The 21,860-nt window shown below is 48.6% G+C and overlaps 1 protein-coding gene across 1 annotated transcript in view; it reads right to left on the reverse strand.

The window, feature by feature from the left end:
- Positions 1 to 4,905: 4,905 nt before the first annotated feature.
- Positions 4,906 to 21,860, reverse strand: part of LOC144931330 (tripartite motif-containing protein 54-like) — a 39,132-nt gene continuing 22,177 nt past the window's right edge. The window contains exons 6-10 of the mRNA XM_078855132.1: positions 21,259 to 21,281; positions 19,625 to 19,749; positions 13,228 to 13,448; positions 9,255 to 9,447; positions 4,906 to 5,004 (exon numbers count right to left, since the gene is read on the reverse strand). Coding sequence (XP_078711258.1) covers positions 4,976 to 5,004; positions 9,255 to 9,447; positions 13,228 to 13,448; positions 19,625 to 19,749; positions 21,259 to 21,281 — 591 coding nt within the window. The 3' untranslated portion in view covers positions 4,906 to 4,975. The remainder of the gene's footprint in view (positions 5,005 to 9,254; positions 9,448 to 13,227; positions 13,449 to 19,624; positions 19,750 to 21,258; positions 21,282 to 21,860) is intronic.

Genomic DNA, 21,860 nt, shown 5'->3' on the forward strand with positions numbered 1-21,860 from the left:
ATATAAACATGAAAAAGTATGCATTTGGAGTCCTGTCGATCTTCGGCTCCACATATGTATGTGAGCAGGTCTTCTCCAACATGAACTATATTAAAAACAAACATCGATCACGCCTCACAGATGACAGCTTGCAAGCCTGTGTGAAAATGAAGGTGACGTCTTACAGCCCTGATGTGCAGACACTGTGCACTGAGGTTCAGGAGCAAAAATCCCATTAACCAGGTAATTTAGCTATTAATTTGCAAAAATATATTTTACATTGTTAAGTGAAAAAGTCCTTTTTTTATTCAGATTGACAGCTGACTGCACGATCCTGTATATAGCAATAAGGTAAGAAACAATATATGCAGTGTTATATTTGTTTTAATAGTTGCAATGGTTTTGCGGCTCCCAGTTTATTTTTTCCTTCGGAAACGGGTCCAAGTGGCTCTTTATGTCTTAAAGGTTGCAGACCCCTGGTATATGTGTACTGGGATGGGTAACGCCCACCTCATTAAAGACGATTGTCCAGAGATGAAGAGTAGGACAATTCATAATAAAGGTGTTTATGGGTCAGATCGCGTACATATAAATACGTCTTCTACACAATTCTGGCAAATCGCAAAAAAATTGTGATTAAGCTGGTTGAAATCACCAGCGAAACGTCGTACTCAAATTGTAAATGTTGTGGCTTTGCTCTCCAACGCACCGGTGTGCTGAAGTAGTAACTAATTGGCACGCTTTGTTCACGTGACAAATATTACTAATTGGCTGTGTCAGGCGGTGATGGGTTAACGACATATTTATATGTACACGATCTAATAACAAAAAAAATACCTTTATGATGAGTAGGTCAAATAACCTCTACCGCGGCTCTCTAGAGCACCTTCTAATGAACGCCCTTCTGTCAACAGTGGCGTTCGCAAGCAATTGCAGGGCTGCACCTTTATAAGGGGGTGATCGGGGTGGCTCAAGATGCTTATCATGGCCATGTTGGAGCGCGTGGGGGGGGGGCGGGGGTGAGCCAGCACCACCGAGGGTTCCGGTGCTGAATCTTCCTTTCAGCTGCACCGCGGTGGTTATCGCCGCTGCTGCTCAGCGTAGCCGCGGTGCAGCGGAGACATCCAACGACGGAGCGCAAGGGCCGGTCTTGAATTGGCTTCAACAAAATCCGGCGGACAGCGATGACGCCCGATGCGGCTCGAGTGACGCGCGGTGCACCGCGGTTGAGGAGTGAAAGGGGATCGCGGTGGTGGTGGACGGATAGAGGCCGATTGAAGCACAGCGAGTAGTTCTGTGGTGGGTTTCCACCTGTCCAGGTTTCTCGGGGGGGGGGGGGGGGCGGTCGTCCTGTTTGTTGAGGTGGCAGATTCCACCGTGGGATATCTGTATCTGTGAAATCTCTCATCCGAGGAAATCGTACATGCTGCGAAGGACAACAGACTAAACAGAGGTTATTTTTGTGCGTTGGGTTTGTTGTTGTGCTTGCCCCCACACCTCCGATTGGCACGGTTGGCTACGTACGGTGCGAAAGAAGTTCAACACATAAATAGTGTCTTTAATTTTGAATTCATGAAGGAGATGTGCGCGGTGGTCTGTTGATGTTCTGATGCGGCTGGTGGTTCCACCCAGTCGACGATGTCAAAGCCAGGAGGTGCGGTCTTTGGCTCTCGAACGAGCCGTCTATTCTGGACATCTCGCAACTCCGATTTGCACGGTTGGCTACTACGTACGGTGGGAAAGAAGTTCAACGTACGTGCGCACGCATATTTTTTACCTGGGCCGATCGAAGTCCTCGTGTTTGTCAGTTGCGCGATGATAACAATTAGCACGCCATTCAAGACCTCGCATTTACACGAAGTTTTCCCCCTTTCCTCGTACGGCGAGATATTCAGACTCCCATGAGACGCTCATTTCACCTGCTGCACCTTCTTCGCATCTGCCTCTGATGTGACGAAATGCTCAAACAGCAATAATGGAACATGACTCGAGTATTAAGACTTGTGATGGCATAGTTTTATTTCAGCTGCAGCACATAAACACGCACGGAAGAAAAAACCCACACAAATTACTTGATCACCAATAGGCAGAAGCAACTACGTCAACAATTTGGAAACTCGTTATTATAATGAATTTGACGTGTTTTTGCATGACGAATCGTAACACAGTGATGAAATCTGGCTATTATTAATACCCAATTATTTTTGCTCTTTATTTTTTTACATGGATCTCATTGCTTTACATTTCAAGGCACTTTCTTGTACCTCCGACTCTTCCATTCAACTCTTAAAATAGATTCCACAATTTTCCTCTTTTTATCTCTCCGACACATCGTTCTCGTCACCTCGTCACGCTCGGAATAATACAATTAAATCATCCCTCCTCTTAACCAGTAGTCTACATCCGACTCAAGCTGGGGGTCTGCCAAACTGTGATGACCAGGGCGACATTTCAGCTGGAACTATCCACAGCTCAACTCCGGGGTGGGGTGGAGGGGGTCGGAACGGGGGTCCAGACGGTTTGGGGGCTTTAGGGGGGTTGCCACGGTGGCCAAGATGTCAACTGCCTCGCCTGGTATACAGGAGTTCGTGAGTTCGATCTCGACCCTGACGCCTGCTGCTGTATATAAGAACTATGTATATTAGGAGTTTGCGTGTCTCTCTCGGTCATGGTCGCGTGGATTTTTCTCCGGTACCCCCAGTTTCCCCACCCCCCTCCACATTTAGAAACAACACGCGTTTAGATCATTTGACTTATATAAATGTCCACGTAACAAGCCACTTCGTTGAGCTATCGTTTGTGATAGCCAGGTCACTTCTGCAAAAAAATAACTAGATAGCTCAGTGGACCTTACAATGATAAAAAAATAAAATATCGTTTCATAGTTTAGCCTCCAGAAATCATGCCATGAGAAATGAAGCCCGTGAGTGATGACCAAAGTCAATCACGTGGCACGCTTCTTGACAAGTGTCGTGAGCACGAAGCGACGGCCCCGCAGTTCCCTTCACTCGTGCAACTTGCGCGGGACCCCTCGCAGATTCGCTTCGTGCAGCACAGCACTGAACGAGCCCGGCATGTCTCTACACGTTTGGAGAAGAAGAACTCTGGATGGAAGATTACGTTGTGTTTGGAATATTTTAAGCGACATATGGTTGTTGTTGCTGTTGTTAGCCGTTTCGTGTTTAATATTATTAGGATAATAATGTCCAGCTATCGCCAATCTATCGCTGGATGAAGGCCTCCATCATGCTGTGTCAGTTGATTGACACACGCAGGTCCGTGTGCGTTTGTGTTTTTAACGCCTAATAAGAAAAAAACATGTTCTGAATGGGAATTAGCAGGGGAAATACAACTTATCTAAACACGGCACTCAAATACATGATAAACATATCACTCCGGCACGATTCATCGGCGATCACATAAGACTGATGTTAAGTTGTCAGCAGTGTTTAGCTGTGACTGTTTGTTGCACTTTTCAGGACCCATCTCGACATGTTATAATACAATCCAACTCCAAGATGCTGGATTATTTATTTATTGAGCAAGCTTGTGAGAATTTGGGAAAAGAGTCTACGGAAGGGAATTCCAAAGAGCAGTTCGAGGGAAGAAGCTGAAAGACAAGCTTTGTGACCTGCAGTGTGGTGAGTGGACGAGTTTTTGTGGCCTGCAGTGTGGTGAGTGGGTTAATGGGTGAGTTGTTGTGACCTGCAGTGTGGTGAGTGAGTAAGTTGTTGTGACCTACAGTGTGGCGAGAGAGTGGGTGAGTTGTTGTGACCTGCAGTGTGGTGAGTGGGTGAGTTTCTGTGACCTGCAGTGTGGTGAGTGGGTGAGTTGTTGTGACCTGCAGTGTGGTGAGTGGATAAGTTGGTGACTTGCAGTTTGCTGGTTGAACACAAAACGGTGGCGAGGAATCAATGCGTGAAGTTCATGGGAACTGTGACCATGGCAGTATCGATAGTAGAGTGACAAGGAGGCGACTACTGCCGGTAAACGGGTGACTTTAGTCAATCAGCGAGTGCTGAATCATCAATCAAACCGACTTCTTCACAGGTGTGCGCTACTACACATGGTTACACTTAACATGTTCGAATGTATTTGCCCAAACAAGCAAATGGGGCAGTACTTATCTCCATTGCCAACCTCGAGCCAATGGTGGAAATTCCACATCCCCATGGCAGGGGGACAGACATTTGGTATGAATGACCACTGTTGACTTTCTACAGAGTTGTGTTACTTTTATTTGAGCCTGGAAAGTTATCAACCAAATCGCATTCTGAATATAGGGTGCAATGACATAGGATTTTTTTGGATGTGCCAATACCTTGTAATCTAGTGGTAGTTCCTTTACTCCGATAGTTCATGCTCTAAGTCAGCCTAGCAGTGTTCCAGAACATATCGGGTGAGAATTGAAGCCATCGACCCTGTGTAGTGTAACACAAGCAAAGGGCGTCGTATGTAATAATTTACATCGACATGCTGTTGCCATTCGGGTTAACAGCTGTACAGACTTGACAGTCTGGCAAGTGGTTGTGTCGTTTGGCCGGATTTTATTTTGCACCGAGATCTGGTGACATCGTATAGAACCTCAATGCAGTAAATTGCAACAGTTTTGACGATGGACGTTGGCCGACTGAGAGCTGTGTCTGGGTTTGGTCTACTGTGTAAAAGTTGGCGACCCTGGTTACCGTCAACGCAGATTATCATCACGTGCACATTTCTACACCACCATTATCCAAGGCCAAACATTCATTGTGCTCTGCATGAAATCCAAAGTTGAAGCTGAAACTTCGGTGGGCCATTTGTAAAGACTTCCCCCCCCCCAGTGGATCAACACATTGCCAAGCAGATATGATAACAAAACGGTTAAACACGAACTCTAAAATCAAAAGCAGGATGAGGTGATTGACGTTCGGCGTCCAAGGCTCTTGTGACAATGGCGGCTCCTTTGACGTCACATTTTAATTCCCTTGCATTTTCCTTGGCAGCTTTCTTCACTTCAAAACTCAAACTCGGACATATCTACACCTGGCGAAGAGAACACAGGAGCACTGCGATCAAACGTTTCGTCAGCGGCACACCTTGCAGCAACAAAGATATCAATATGAAGACAAATTCAAGGCTGCAGTAGCAGCGTTACTGGCACCGCGATTCGGAGCGGAATTCTCAGGGAAAGTGCTAACATCGGCAGCTCATTACAGCCTCGCTCGACAATACTTTAGGACGACTAAAGTGGCGGATGGGGTGATGAATAATCCACACGCTCCAGTAATAACAGCCTAACTTGAAATTCAATTCAATGCAGTATGGGCCGCAAATAAGCAAACCGCCTGGGAGCAAGGACAGCTGTGCTTGTATCTGAAGTTGCCCTTTGCCATCTGCCCCCAGCATGTCAGCATGTGTTGCTTATACAGTGTCAGAACTGCGCTTATTTGATCGATTGCAAGTGATGCAGTAGCGTGGCTGGACACGGTGAGACCCAGGTGAGACTTAACTGCCAAATGAACCGTAAGCGCGGATAGAATGCCCCCGAGTGTAACCGATGTATAAGTGGGCAGACTTGACAGTGTTCATGGGGAGCCCTACGCTTCTTTACACAGCTCTGATGGAGAACCACCTTCCTGTTAGACGCATTCCCATACTGGAACAAGCTGTTCCTGGGATCTAATATGAGGAGTGGGAGCAGGCCAATGAAGGTAATTTTTTCTCAGAGACTACCTTTCACCATACTTCCCGGCGTCTCTCTAAAATTTCCGAGTAAAGGTCAGTCTGTGGTGCATCGTTCACCTATGGTTAGTGGAATGAAAATGGTAATGGAATTTTGTTAGGCGGCGTCCTTATGCGATGAGCTAACCTCTCGGTTTTCAGCACCTGAGGTCAAACCTGATACGAGTTTTTAATTGGGCCCTGTCACTGAGATGGAGGCTGCTCAGTCTGCTCTGCCGGAAGGGGCTGCTGGCTTAAAAACCAGGAGCCACATCAACACATGATGTAGCAAACCGGGTTCATGGAAACAAGGCACAAGGGGCCAGTGGTACGTGAATTAATGGGGTATGGGCCCTCTCATAACCCATTAAAATACGTCCTATCACCGGTAAATGTGCTGGCTTGAATGTGGTCATCTGCATACAGCCTTATTTAATTCCACTGCTGGCTGAATGCCTTCCCACGCCATGTCGGGTCATAGGGCTTTATTTGGCCATTCTTCACTAAACTGGACAGCGCGTGCTGGTGTAGGGGATAACCGTGGCTGGCTCAAATACCACTCGCTACTGATGTTAGCCGTGGCCGCGAGTTGAACTCAGGTTAGCGGGTTACAAGAGAGCAGTGCGCTAACCACTGCGGCACCGCTCCACCCCTGATAACCAGCGCCTTAATTGCCATTCGTTTTTTTACAATATCTAAATTTTCAATGATAATCATGCCGTGATAGGCCATAGTATAGTTAATGGCTGTTGTACAAAGGACAGCCACTTATTGTTGATTGGCCTGGTGAAGAAGTCAAATTGTCTCCCCGCTCAAATGATGAATAGGGGGCAGTACTCATCTCCATTTGTGGCCCTTAGAGGACTTGTACACCCCGAGCTTGTCACTGCTATTCAGTGGCCTGAAATCAAATGTATCGCTCCGGATGACCGCTGCAAAGTATGATCTTGAGTTTTTTTCATTATAGTGTGCTGATCTTTCAAGGTGCATTGAACATTTTTGATACTCCTACTGTTATGGAGTGACTCATGTTGCCAGCTATGGCTGCAAAGTTTGGTCGTACATGTTATGTAATTCCTTTATTGTTAAATTTGAATCACAGTTCCTATGATCACCGTTACATTGTTTTTATTGCTTTATTTTGGTGATTTGGAAAACGTTTTGGTTAAGCCATATTTGTTTGTTGTAGTACAGAGTTACACTGATAACTTTAATATAAATTGTCTTATGGTTGTTATTGTTTGACTTGCATCCCACTGGGATTTTTGCACACAGCGTTGATATACGGTGCTTTTTCTGGAAGACTTTGCTGTTTTTTCCTGTATTTTTCTGTTTGCGCGTAGTCACTTTATGATGTTTCTTGTTCATGTTTTTGTTTGTTGCGGTTGCACCCGAGTCAAGAGCCGAATGGCTCACAGGGCTATAACAAATACATGAACTGAACTCTGCCAGTCACGGGAATTCGACATTTATATGGAAGGGAGATAATTTTGCCACAAAACAAAAACTCAACACGTACGCGGTTGAGCTTTGTGATATTTGTGGTTGTGCACCGCTGCCAAAGCAGTACCACAATAACAGTTATCCACAGGGCAGGTGCTTTAGATTTAACACAAAACAGTATTATCATTTTACGAATTATGGAATGTATGGTGGACTAAATTACCGGCTATAAATATTGGGGCCAAATGTAATGTGGCTCCTTTTACCTTTATTCCGTGCTTGGATTTACGCAGCAGATGATGTGGGTTTACACGTAAACAGAAGTAGTGGAGATACGTGATCACACTGCCCCCATGCTTTCTCAGTAAACACGTAACGCTCGGTCAACGTTGGCACGTGTTGGATCAACGTTGGTCTAACGTTCAAAGTTTACTGGGTTGCCCATGAGCATCCTTCAGTCAGCATGAGAGGGCCTGATCGAGGTACATGGCACTTAACTCCTCATGGCTCTGGGTCGAGTACCTGGCGATGATGGTGATGGTCATGATGATGTTGATGATGGGTGGACCTATGTCCATGGGATGGCAGAGCGGGTGAGAGCCACGGCCTTCTCAACCTGAGTCCATAGCTGCAGCAGAATGAGCAGTCCAGCCATGATTGCAATGCAGAAGGCTAACTCCTGATGGCAGACGCAACAACAGCACACGGCGGCGTGAGATGGGAAGCGAGCGTGCGCGGCGCGAGCGGCGGTGCGGACGCAATGGACGCGATGAGACAAGACATTTGGGGTGGGACGGGCAGACATTCGCAAGATGCCAAGAAGGGCGCGAGACTGTAACGGTCACAATGAAATGAATTAAATGTTATGTTTCGTGGTTAGGCAAACCCTACCTTACCTACGTGTCCTGTGTGCATTTATTCTAGCGATTCTTTTGTTACGAGTGAAACCCTTTTGGGGTATTTTCTTGCGATTCAACCTGTGACTAAATGTTGTTTTTGGGTGACAGTTCCTGCATCATTAATGTCAAGGGACACCCAGTGGCTTTGGTTGAGGAGGCCATACCTTGCTAATAAGACTCTGAGAAATATAAACCGGAACGACGTCACCTCGCTTATGAAATTAAGGTGATTGGGAAAATGCCAAATTGTAAAGAGACCCGCCGGCCAATAACTTTCCTTCCTATCATGAAATAAATGCCAATGCCTCCCAAGCACCGTAGGTTTTACAATTACAATCGTTCCATGGAGGACAAAGCATTTAGAGCAAGAAGACAGTTCCTCGGCCAGGCGCTTAACTCTGCACAATGTTCACCCATCCAAGACCAACATAAACCACAGCAGACGGCAGCACCAAAGATCCCCCGTATAGCCTGAGCAGACTGTAGGAGCAAGTGCTGTTATCGAGCACCTACGAAGGCCGGCACGGCACACGAGGGGTTGGGTGGTCAGCACCACGCCCGGCCGCCTTTGTCTCCCTCGTGGCGATCTTTACATACCGCACCAGAATCAGAATATGTATCTATACTGGAGGAAAATGATGAGCTATGACGCTCTTTTTCACAGACCTCCAGGTACTCAATTGAGGCTGAGTTGACACATTCTGTGTGCCACGCGGTGGCGTAGCTACCGCCTGTGGAGGCGGTGCAACTGTCCTGGGGCCCGTGGACCACAAGGGGCCCCAGGCGTGGGGTCACGACGATTGGGGTTGGGATTCAGACAGCGGAAGGCCCATTTCAGTCCTTGCATCGGGGCTCATGCCGACCGCCCTACTAGGCCACTGAGACCCAAAGACTTACATCGTGACCCATAGGACCTGTTGTCCCACACGTAGACCGGTAGACTCACATACTCGAAAAGAGACCCCGCAGAAGTATACAGAACCGACGAAAACTAACACAGGACCCAGCGGCGTAGCCATTAAGCGTGTGCAGGCGGTGCAGCCGCGTCAGGTTCCACGTACCCGATGGACTACGAAGACACGGTTGCAAATCGGACAGGGGGAGGCCCCAGGACCCATGCGAGCCAGGCGACTACGCTACTCACTGCCACCATCCCCCACCGCTCTCCTCTACTCGTCCAACGCGGCAACTTTCGGCGGGGGGTGGGGGGGGGTGACGGCAAGCACTGACCTGTGGGCAGGGCCGACTCGGGGGCGCTGTCGACACGGGGCTCCGGCGGACGGGGCCGCGCGTCCCCGGGCCCCCAGGCCCTGGTCACTTGCGGCACCGGGTCCTCTGCCGCTTCCTCCTCCTCCCCGCACGACCAGAACTGAGCCTCGGGCTGCCTGTCACCCTCATGTCCCCCATGGGCGCTCCCTGCTGCCTGGCCGCCACAAATCCCATTGACATTTGCCAGGCTCTTCGGTGTGGTGGGGGGGAGAGAGGAGTCGGTCACTGCTGACGGGGGCGTCTCTCCCGTCGTTAATGAAGACAAGAGAGAGAGAGAGACAGGGAGAGCCGCCGCCCGCGCGGACTTGGCCAAGGCAATTTGCGTCACGACGCTCGCCGCTCGCTTTCGTGTCCTCTGTTTAAAAATGTGACAATCTGAAGGAGACACTTCAGAGTGACTGCCATGCCCAATGGGTTGGGGTTGGGTTGGGTTGGTGGTGTTCGTCTACATTAGTGCAACCGAGCCAGCGGTGGAGAGATTTCACATGTCCTATGCCAGGGTCTGGTTTCTGTACGCAACAACCGCTGGCGATTTAACACACGGGGGGTTACTCATTTCGTTGACCATGAAGAGAAGTGATTTAGCCGGGTCAACCATCGACTGAGATTTGAACTCCGTAAGAGATGAGTGCTGCAACGTTTAATCCCATTCGCTTGTCAGAACGTTTTGGATCGATGCTTTTATACCGGTGTGGGTGAATTGTGTCTACTCACACCTTGCAATGTGTTTACAATTATAGATTATTACCTTGAATCGCTAACTTAACTACCTTAGCTACTCTGCATTGTAGTTATTTCTATTACTTCCACATGCTCCCCATGCTTCGTTTATAATTGCTCGATTAATCATTTTTGCTTATGCAATGAGATTTGCACGTGACCCTCCCTATTTTAAACTCCGAATCTCCCTTATGCACACAAAGGCTCTTTCCTCAAATTGCTCTCACCTGGTGTCAAATGCATTATTCATTTTAAATTCCAATTACCATTGCACTTTATCTCTTGAATACACTTATAAACGGTATATTTCAGTTGTTTATGATATTTGTTGTTGTTTACACTGCATGTAACCATGTTTAAAATGTTCATGTTTGCTATTTGCATCATTTTGTTTACATTTTCGCAAATCTTTGTTTTATCAGATTTGTGTTTTAATTGATGCTGCTTTCCTTCCGCTGAAGAATTTATTTGTTCCAGGCATTTTATTCTCATGTATTCACTTCATGGATCCCTCGTGCAATAGATAATTTCATCTCAATAGGTCTCTTTCACAGGACTGATTGAATCATTCCGTCGCTGATCGATTTCTGAAATTGACATGAAGTCCTATGTGATTAATTCAGCCAGGTGAGAGGTCATTGAGATTTGGCATCACTTTGCGCGCAGGACAGATGCCCGATGACCGTGTCAGCACCCAGACAAGGACTGCTAGTGCTCCCTGCACTTACCAGAGAAGTGAGGTCATAGAAACCCAAACATCGATCTTAGATGCATCGGCAGCAACACACGGCAGCGTGCAGTGGGCTTGTGTTAAGCGTGGAATGGACCGCGATGTGGTGGTGACATGGAGTCGTGAAATGTGACATTCAATGCACTTCCATCGGGCCTTTTGATGCATTCTGTAAAATCACTTAAAACTATTTGGTATTATTTCAATCGAAAGTCGAGCAAAACATTTAGCACGTGCACTTGCGTATGTGTGCCTGCATATGAAGAGTAGTAGTGTAGCGTTTAGCGCTACGCTACAAACCCGGTGACCCGAGTTCGAGTTCCGCTCACGGCCAGTACCAGTGACGGTTATCTGAACCGGTCCTGGGCCTCCTCGAGGTCGATTCAGCCTCAAATGAGTACCTGGTGCAACGTGTGAAACCATTGCCACTAGGGAGACAAAGGCGGACGGGCGTGGTGCTGGCCACCCACCCCCCTCTGTAACGTTCTCGCCTTCATAGGTGCTTTCTAACAGCATTTGCCCAAACAGTCTTCTACGGTTATGCGGGGAATCTTTGTCTTTGTGCATGCATACATACGTGGCATATATGAAGGTTGAGCAGTGATGCACTGGATATCACACTGCTCTACGAACCCACCAACCCAAGATCAATTCCCACCAAGCCTTGGCTAACGTCAGCGGCGGATCCTGGGCTTCCCCTAGGTCAACTCAGCCTCAAATTAGTACATTGTGCAGTGTGTGTAAACATCATCACCCTGGGGAGATTATGGTAGCTGGGGATGGTGCTGGGCATGCAGCCCTCTTGTGTGCCAGCCCTCATAGGTGCTCGCAAACAACCCTTAAGCTGGTTGTGGAAATTCTACATTCCTATGGCAGGGGTGAACAGCAAATATAATTGCCACTGTATAGCGATATTCACTGGTTACGTTGGCAGTGGATGAGGACTCAGTCATTAACAATCAATGCTGCCTTACAACATAAACATTCATAGTAAATAAAGAGCAACAAGTCAATTGACCTAACATGATAATTTACGGACCAATTGTTGTTTAATGATAACATTTCTAAATTATATTCATCCTGAACAGTGCGTTCATACACAGGTTGCACACGGAATACGATAGGTACAAATGCGTGCATGTGCGAGTTTGAGGAAAGTATCTAAGCATGCACCATACATTTGATCATTTTTTTGGGTATTAGTATTCAGGGGTTAATATTTACTGTAATGTAAATCTAAAACCAATGTTGAATCATTGATCCAAACACAGTATGCATTTCAATTTTTGAACTCCACTGATGTGTCAGTCGTGGGAGTTGTTTGACCATACTTCATCAAACTGGTCAGTACGGGTTGGTGAAGTGGAAGTCCATATGAGGTGTCACTGCTGATGTTAGCCATGGGCAGGAATCAAACCCAGGATGTTGGGGTTACAGTGCAATGCGCGAACCACTTCGCCTGCTGCTCCTCCAACTCAAACACCATACTAATATGGATTTGACAAAAATGTGTTTCTTAATTAACAATCCATTCACAACTTCGTGGTTGAAGACAGGGTGATTAGACTTCTATTAACAATAAACTATGCCAGTGGTGAAGTCATTCATTCCCCCAGCAGTTGCACACACACACTACTGGGTTCGCTGTGGGTGGAAAAGATAAACTCTGCCAAGGAACAGGTTCTTGATCCAAAAAGTTAAGTTATGCTTTTCAAAACATGGTATGTCATATCCACCTGTAGATTTTTTTACATGATTTAACATAACTTACTGTACTGCCATCATTGATTGTAACATTTGTAATGCTTTCTGGGTTGAAAGCGTTCGTGCATTCGCTGTCTGTCCGTCCGTTTGTTTGTAACAGAGAGGCCACACTAACTCTCGTTAAAATTATTCGGTACGAATAGAACTTTCGTATAAAGTCGTGTTGCTCTTGGGGGGACTCGCCCGATTAGAAATCGGTCACATTGATCATTGGGCTGCTCAAAAATGTGGAGACTCAATCCAGCAAACACATTTTACCATGACAGGCACTGTCATGGTCTGTACTCTAAAAAATATATTTCTGGGTTTAGTTAATAAGTACTGGAAAAGGAGGTCCCATGATGTAAATAAAAAGTGTTCAGATAATCCAAGCGTAGGCATGGGGTTTTCCTCCCTTGTGATGCCACCAGTGTCCAATGGCTATTGAAGAGTGACCGCTTAGACCAGTCGTTCTGAACCTTTAGTGTTTTGAAACGAGGCTGATTTACCTTCTATTTTTTTTATCTGGCCATGACTTGTACCCCCAGAAAAGGGGCATGGGCACGGTTAAGAACCACCGGCTTCCACATTCAAGCAAATCCACGATGGTACAATAAAATACTACCCCCACCCCCCCCCCGTCCCCGTATCGAGAAATCCAACCGAGTGGCCAATGAACCCGGGACCTGGAACGTCTCCCGTCTCTTGCTGAATTCACCGGAGGCGCTGCGTTGCCCATACCTCGGCCGTGGCTCCCAACGTCTCCTCGCGGGGGCCCTCTGGCGGCGATGGCTGCGCCTGCGTCTGTGGCTCCTCCTCTTTCTGGTCCGGCCGAGGCGACCTCCATTCTGATTGGACGTCCTGCCCGAGCTCCGCCTCTTGCTCCGCCCACTGAGCCTGCTCATTGGCCAGCCACTCGGCCTCCGCCGGGTCCTCGCCTGAGGCTTGCGCCAGCTCTGGCCCTGGTTTCAGTGGTTGCATCATCGTCGTCAAAGATTGTGTGTTTTTTTTTAAATCATCGTTATTTATTATTATTACTGTAGCACACTTTCATTGAACTTGCCCTGTCGTCTGATTATATTTTTTTCAAATCTTTGACGCTCGATATCTGCGGATCGTCTCGTGCGGCAATTCAAGATTTACTTTAAGGAACCGGTCCAGGTCCCTCTAATCCTGGGCCTCTTTGTGTTTTTCCCCCTTAATTTTTGTCATTAATACTCACACATTTCGCCCCCCCCCCCCTATTTATATCACGAACCTCTTGTCCAGCCATAGAGGCCCGTTGTGGTTCCCTCTTAGCGCATGTCCAACAATCTTTTTCATAAAAATGAATGTCCTGAATACACAAATCCACACCGTTAAATGCTAACGCCACCAAGCTTGGCAGGTTCGCCTTTTAAAACCCCGTGGAAAACCTTAGCTACACGGTGAGTCGACATTTAGGGGGGGCCAGAGCCCCACAAACGGCACCATCCCTAACCCAGCACACGGTTAACCTGGCCCCGCACATCCAACAGTTACACAATTACCCCCTTACCCCTCTTGAAGATCATCTAAACAATTGCCTTTGATCGCATCACCCAAAAACACACCCCGGTGTGTTGATTCCAATTAATGGTCAAACTCCGTGAGCACGCCCCCTCGTCTTGCCGTGGCGAGATAACCAACGCGGCAACACTCAAGCTTCAATAAAAAAACGCGTGGCACGAAAGCTTTAAATCGAAATTTAAATCGAAATTTGGCCCAGAGTGGTCAATCAGACCCTTTACTCAGCTACTGCTGTGCCTGCTGCATTGCTACCTGCAGATTACATGATGAATCGTGATTTAATCAGCGCATTTGCCTGCAATAGCACACGCTGTATTATTTCTCGCACTATTAATTGGCACTTTATATATTACTTTTGTTACGGGTCCCATGGCACAGCACAATCTTAACAGTTGCTGTCACGCCATTCACCGACTTATGAACAGTGATTGAGCCACTCTACATTCACAATAGATAACCGCAAGTACCCGGGCAAAGCTACTACTATATAGCTGTCAACCCATTTGGTTTACCCCGTATTCTTGTACAGGGAAATTGAGTTTTCAGGTCCATACGGCGTACAGCCGTTTCAATAGGGCACATTTGTTTTGTCTATTTGTTTGTGTTTCTCCATTGTGATGGGACTTTGTAGGGCGGACGTTGAAATGTATATGGGGCACGGGGTGACCAATGAGGTGTGAATTGATATGTAATAAGGTAGGCGCTGATAAGGGATTGGCAGGAATGCTACTATTGCAATTGCTAAAATAATTACGCGGTTATAATCGTAATTAATAGTATTATCATTAGCTTTGTCACGCCCGTTCAGACGTGCCGAGCGCAACATGCTTATGCTGAAGTTGAGCGAGCAGGTGAGAACCGTGATCACGATTTTGAATCAATGCCCTGATTTTATCACTATATTGATTGGCAAAATGTCCTAATAATTATCATTGTTGATATGAATGCTTTCAATTAAAAGTGCGAAATCTGTGCATGTTGAATACAAGGTCGCGATATGCACTGATGTGCATAAGCGCGCATTGTTATAGCATTCCTCAATGCAAATGAATCACTAGGGAGACAAAGGTGGTCGGGCGTGTCTTTTGATGGGGGGGGGGGGGTTGTGCAACGGTTAGCGCTGTGCTACCAACCTGGCGACCGAAGTTAAATTCCCGCTCACGACCAACAGCAGTGACGATGATTATCTGAATGGGACTTGGTCGACTCAGCCTCAAATGAGTACCTGGTGCGGTGTGTAAACGTCGCCACTGGGGAGACAAAGGCTGCCCGGCGTGGCGCTGGCCACCCACCCCCTCGTGTACCGTGCCGGCCTTCATAGGTGCTCGCTAAAAGCACTTGCCCCAACAGTCTGCTGCAGGCTAAACGGGGGATCGTTGTCCTTGGGGTGTGTGTGTCTGTGTGTATGTGTCTGTGTGTGTGTTGTGGAGAGAGTGGAGAGTTTCCCATACCTGGGCAGTGTGCTTATGACCGGCTCCAGTTTATCAGCAGAGGTCTCACTCCGAATCAGTCGAGCGGCAATATCTTTTCATCGATTGCGTAACGCTGTGTGGAAGCTACCTGGTCTGTCGCTCCGCACGAAGCTTCAGGTCTTCTCGGCCACGGTCATTCTCTCCCTTCTCTACGCTTGCGAAACGTGGACCCCCCTAGTGGAGCATCTTCGCCGGTTGGAAACATTTAGGCTGGCCTGCCTACGATCCATCCTGGGTTTAACCAGGCTGGATTGTGTGAGGAGCTCACAAGTCCTTGAAAGATCTGGGCAAAGTCCCATCAGTGAGCTCCTCCGGCAGGCAAGGCTGCGTTGGCTGGGTCATGTAGCCCGCATGCCCAGCCACCGCATGCCTAAACAGCTTTTGTTCGGCCGGATCGAGGGGGCTAAACGGGCGCGGCACGGGCTAGAGAAGAGATGGAGTGATGTGGTACAAGAGGACGTGGAGCTGAGTGGACTTGCCGATGACTGGTACCAGCGGTGTCAAGATCGGCCTCAGTGGAGGAGGCTCGTGAAGGACGCTACTGGGCAGTTAGAGGCAGTCGCCCTCCAACAACAACGGAGGGCGGAGGAGCGACGCTCACAACAACGAGCGGAGCGCCGGGTGGCTAAAGCACAGCAAGTTGGCACAGTAGGGGGCACAGGTGGTGCATCAGCCAGTCATCTCGGTCATCTCGGTCAGTCGACCCGTGGCACCTGGGTCTGCCCCGTGACCTCCTGCCAGCGGACGTTCGACACTTCACGTGGCCTCAGGGTGCACATGGCCTGGCACAAGCGTCGTGGTGACGTCACCGCCACTTAGTGGCGAATGGCGGTTGTTGTTGTTGTTGTTGTGTGTGTGTTGTCCGGCAAAACAACCTCCTACCTCCTCGCGGTGCCGGACGGGCAACACTGTCGTGGGCAGTGCTGTGGGGGGAGGGCCAATGCCCATTGGCCTCTCCCCTCATGGCGTCTGTGACCACCACAGTGGCTAAACGGGGGCTCTGGACGGGTGCGAAGGGCTGGTAACCCCTCCACCTTCAATTAACCACCACTAAACTACGAATTAAACATAAACCTGTAACTAATAAGCTTGTGCCGGAGGCCCCGGGGGGTCAGGCTTTTATGACGTCTCCTGGCCAAACCCCATTTGGCGGAGCCAGGAGATTGAATTTTCACCCTCGGGGCTCCTCCAGAAACAACGAAAAACCATTGCGGATGGCCACGTGGAATGTTCGAACGCTCACTGCGGAGGAGAGGCTGCCACTCCTCTGTCGGGAGCTGGACCGGTACCGCCTGGATCTCTGTGGCATTCAGGAGGTCCGGTGGACCGGTTCTGGATCCTGCCACCATGAGGGGTGGACAGTCCTCTACTCGGGGCAGGAGACTGCCAAACAACAGGGTGTGGCTCTTCTTCTGAACAAAAGAATGAAGGGGGCGTGGGAGCGTGGCGGTGAGGTGTGGGAAGCTGTAAGCCCCAGGATACTTTGGGCTCGCCTTCTCATCATTCAGAGGCGAGGAGTGGTGGTCGTGGTTACTTATGCCCCCACCGAAGACGAACATACGTGGAGGGACGCAGGCAAAGCCGATGAGTCAGACGCTTTCTATGACCTCCTGTCACAGGTGCTGGCTAAAGTGGCCACTCGGGACAGAGTCATCTTGTTGGGTGACTTCAATGCCCGAGTTGGTCATGATGCTGGCACCTGGTCTGGAGTGATTGGAAGGCATGGGCCAGATCAGTTCAATAATAACGGTAGGAGGCTGCTAGATTTTTGTGCAGCCCATGGGCTTGTAATTACCAACACGCTCTTCCGGCATCGGCGCATCCACACAACATCATGGATACATGCCGGGTCCAAGCAAGAACATCTGCTGGACTACATAGTGACGGACCAGCGGATGCGAGCCCATGTCCTTGACACCAGGACCTACCGTGGAGCTGATCTGCCCTCTGACCATCGACTAGTCATCTGTAAGATGCGCCTGCCATTCTTCCACTCCGGTGGTGGGTGTACACCCAGGATCCCATTCCAACCAAAAGTGGCCTGGTCTCAGTTAGCTGATGAAAGTTGCAAGCGAGAATTTCATCATCGCTTGCAGCTGGGGTTGGCATCGTCCCCCACTCCACCTGATGTCGAGGGTAAATGGGCGAGGTTTAAGACTGTGACTCATGCAGCTGCAATGGCTGCTTTGGGTACGCGGTCCAGACCTCCCCAGAAACCTTGGCTGACAGAGGAGGTGTTCAGGTTAATTGAGAAAAAGCGACAGGCCCACTCTCATCGCCTACAGCATCCCACGTCAGAGAATGAGGAGGTTTACCGCAGCTTTCGCTCGGAGGTTCGGAGAGCCGTAAGGCGCTGTAAGGAGGGGTGGTGGTCGCGGGTTGCTGAGGAGATGGAGTCTGCCTCAGTGGCCCGCGATCACAAATCACTATTTAACTCCATCAAAAAAGTAACCTGCAGCGCCACACCTATTACCATCATTAGAGGAAAAAACGGTGATCCAATCTCCGACCCCCAGGAACAGGTTTGCAGATTTGCTGAGCATTTCTGTGAGGTCCTGGGGGAGGGAAAATCTCTCAGCCAGGAAAACATCATGGCACAAAGTGGGGATAACCCTGCTGAGGCTGCGGTGCCTCAAATATTGGAAGAGGTCACCCCCTGTGAGTGGCTGGCTGAGGTGCCAGCTGTTGAGGAAGTACTGAGGGCGATCCGGAGTCTGAGACCAGGGAAGGCACCGGGCAGAGATGATCTCCCAAGCGAAATGCTGAGGGAGGGTGGCGTTTGTGCACAGACTGCCCTACATGACATCATAACAACAGTCTGGACCACTGGACGGGTTCCGCAGGACTGGAAGGATGCCCTGGTGGTCCCCCTCTTTAAGAAGGGGGACCGTACCGACTGTAACAACTACAGGGGCATCTCACTCCTCAGTGTGCCGGGTAAAGTCCTGGCAAGGATTATTCAACATCGCCTTGCTAGGCACGCTGAGGAGAGGCTTGCGGAGCCCCAATGCGGTTTCAGGAAAGGGCGATCCTGCACAGATGCCATATTTTCTGTCCGTCTGCTACAGCAGAGGTGTAGGGAATTCCAAAAAGACCTACATCTCTGCTTTATTGACCTGGTCAAGGCCTATGATACCATCAGTAGGACTGGGCTCTGGGTTGTTCTTCGTGCTTTCGGAGTCCCTGACCCTCTGCTCACGATCATTAAGGACCTTCATGATGGTGAGCGGGCCCGGGTAAAACTACGCAAGTAGCCGTCCTCAGGTGGAGAACAGGTCTGTCATTCAAACTCTGTCTCCTCGACAGACCTGTTCTCCACCTGAGGACGGCTACTTGCGTTGTGGCCGAAACGTCGTGAGAATTTTTTTATTATGTTTTATTTGTATTATTTTATTATTTCCATTCTACGTGACTTTACCGAAAGAACCAAGAAGAAGTTATATTTTTGTGTTCAGTCATTCGCAGCCAGGCTGGTCCTGTCGACGCTGCTCCCAGATTCAAACCGAGCTCTACGTGGGGCTGGCTCGATTCTCTGTGTTTGAGTCTTATGTTTATAACTATGAAAGTTAAAATATAGACTTCATTAATTGAGTGCCCTTTGTTTTCAAGTTCCTTAAATCTTGACTTTCAATCCGTTGATATTTTATTATTGATTGCTTATTTATTTGAACCGTAATTAATTAAAGGTGTAAAGAGTATCCACCAGGAACCACTACTGTGCAATTATTTCTGGTCCCGATCTGTGACCAGTTCTGTGTAATCACCGGTGCCCATCAAGAAGCAGTCCTCTGTTCCCAGGGTGACCATGGGAAATCATTCCTGAATACGCATCACGTGGGAGAGTGGCGGCGCAGCAATTAGCATGCCGCCCTCTGAACCCATGAGTTCCATTTCCCGGCAACGGCTGACATTAGTGGTGAGCTACATCTGAAACCGCTTCCTGGATCTCCTCCCACCTTCACCGACCAACGTGGTGACGTGTGGGTTCAACAACCCTTACATCACACATGGCACTGCATGGTCTTCATCCCGACGTGGAATCGACCAAAGGACTACTACTGATCATAGTTAACAACATTTATGAGCATAAGCAGCCAGTGCTGTGCTATCAGCGGTACCCGGATTGAAGTCGAGTCCTCGGAGCTTCTCCTCCACTTGAGTGAAGTCGCAGGAGAAGTGATCCATGCTGGAGAATCCGCCCTCCATCTCCTGCACGTCGGCCTCCTCCGACGTCTCCAGGATTCTGCACACGCGAGCGGCGGCACAGCAGCGTCGTCATCGCCTGATAGCGCGACTCTCCCGTCTCGAGGGGACCCCCCCCCCCCCACCCCGGTGTTAGCTGTCTCTGCGACACAGGTGGGCGTTAGTTTGGCAGTAGGGGGAGCGAAGTTGCCATGCGGCTTCCCAATCTGGTGGTTAGCGAGTGCTGACGTTATGAAGCCATCACACATTGCCTACTCGTTTTGTTCGCCCGAATGACGTCATGGGATTTAAGACGTCCACCGTGAAGGTGATGGCGATTCTTTTTTTTTAGGTCAATGTATTCATTCATTCATCACGCATGGTCGGCGAAGGACCGCTGCGCCAAACGTGTGACCTCTTGCGGCAGCATTCGCATGAACTGTTCTTGCTGCCATAGCGATGTCTCGAGTGATTTGTTTGATTCACGTCTCACGGAGGTAACCCCGTGAGCGGCGCCATTCCAAACTGCAGAACAGGCGGAAGTGGATACAATGTATTCTCAACGGCTGTGGACATCGGACAGCAGCGGTGGCTGTAACATCTTAGGCGGAAGAACCTGCTCTCTGAGTCATTTGCAAAGACGTTCTATTTTACTGTGTTCTACGCCTCCCCCTACCCAATTAGAGCAAAGTATTCTGGGTAATTCAAACGGTCAATACATCCGTAGTATTAACCAGGGTAGCAGCTGGGCTCGAACTGCAAATTTACACAACAACCGCTGGGCCACGTCCCATCAGCGCCAACTGCTGTCCAGCATCCAGCACTGGTGACTTCTGCTTTAGAGAGTCAAGTCAAGGTCAAGAGGTCATCACAGCCGATCCAATGATGTCACCATAACTAGCCATCACTGCCACGCCTACCTTTATTTGCAGTCAACATCTGACCTCCAAAGTCTGCTCTAACAGCCTCACCCCCCACCGCTGTCTTGCTTAACGTCCTGCTCTCTGACCTTTTGGCGCCACTCCGAGGCCAGTTTCGGTAACCTGCCCTCGCCCCAGCCTGCACACGTGCCCCATTCAGTAGCAACTCCTCTTTTCCAATTACACCTCCAGTGATTTGTTTCCACTTCCTTGTGTGAACTGTAAAATTGTTCATGCCTGCACGGTTGGTTATGTCTGTGATATCTCTCTTAGGGTGGAGATCATCGGTTAGGAAATTATGCATTGCCTTAGGTGTGGATCTGATGGACGCCACTAGGTGCATAGTATTGTTTACCTGTGATATTCAATCAAGTCACGTCTATTTGTTTAACCAGGTGGTGAGATCTCAAGAGACCAGGATGAGTCATTTGCCAGAGTGACCTGGGTTGCCAAGATGACAAAAGTTAAACAAAATGAAATGAAGTGTGGTGTAGCGATTCTTTGTGAAAGCCGTTCATTTGTCAACATTCTGAGAACCCACAATGAGGTCTTAGTCTGATTATCCCCGTAAGTAGATGTTCACATTTGTGAAATTCAAGCATTTCTATTCAGCGGTTAAATGTATTATAGTTAAATAAAATTGTACTTGCGTTTTCAGGAGAGGTTTTGCATTCTGAAAAAGAAAAGAAAAAAACACAAGATGCAACGTTCAAGGTATGACCACGCATTGTAAATAGTGACATTTAGTAGAGGCGGAGGTAGCTGCTAATTACTCACATAATTGTTTAACATCTGCCCTACATTATTGTCAAAGGCATAGCTCTTCATTATACACACAATTAATATTCGGAGTGAAAAAAATGTCGCGCTCAAAGTATTTGCCTGTGAATTCCCTGCCCGAACTCCGAATACTTTTAAGAAACTTATTCAAAAAAGTGTAGCAATGTCAAATCGTAGCCCTGCAAAATAACAATCACGAGACACGGATTCAGAGGACAGAGGAGAAGCGCACGGAGAATAACAATCTGAGCAGCCGATCCCCCCGCTCCCATGCGATAGTGGCACTATTTAGTGGAAGACGGTCCGAGTGGGTGCCTGTGTGAGTGAGTGAATGGAAGAGTGGGTGAGTGGGTGGGTAGGTGAATTGGAGAGAGCGTAAGCGGGTGAGTGGGTGAGCGGATCGGTGGGTGGAAAAATTATCGAGCGGATTGGCGGGTGGGTGGATGAGTGTGTGAGTGTATTTTTTGGCGAG

Source organism: Lampetra fluviatilis, chromosome 4 (genome assembly GCF_964198595.1).
Source record: "Lampetra fluviatilis chromosome 4, kcLamFluv1.1, whole genome shotgun sequence".
NCBI lineage: Eukaryota > Metazoa > Chordata > Hyperoartia > Petromyzontiformes > Petromyzontidae > Lampetra > Lampetra fluviatilis.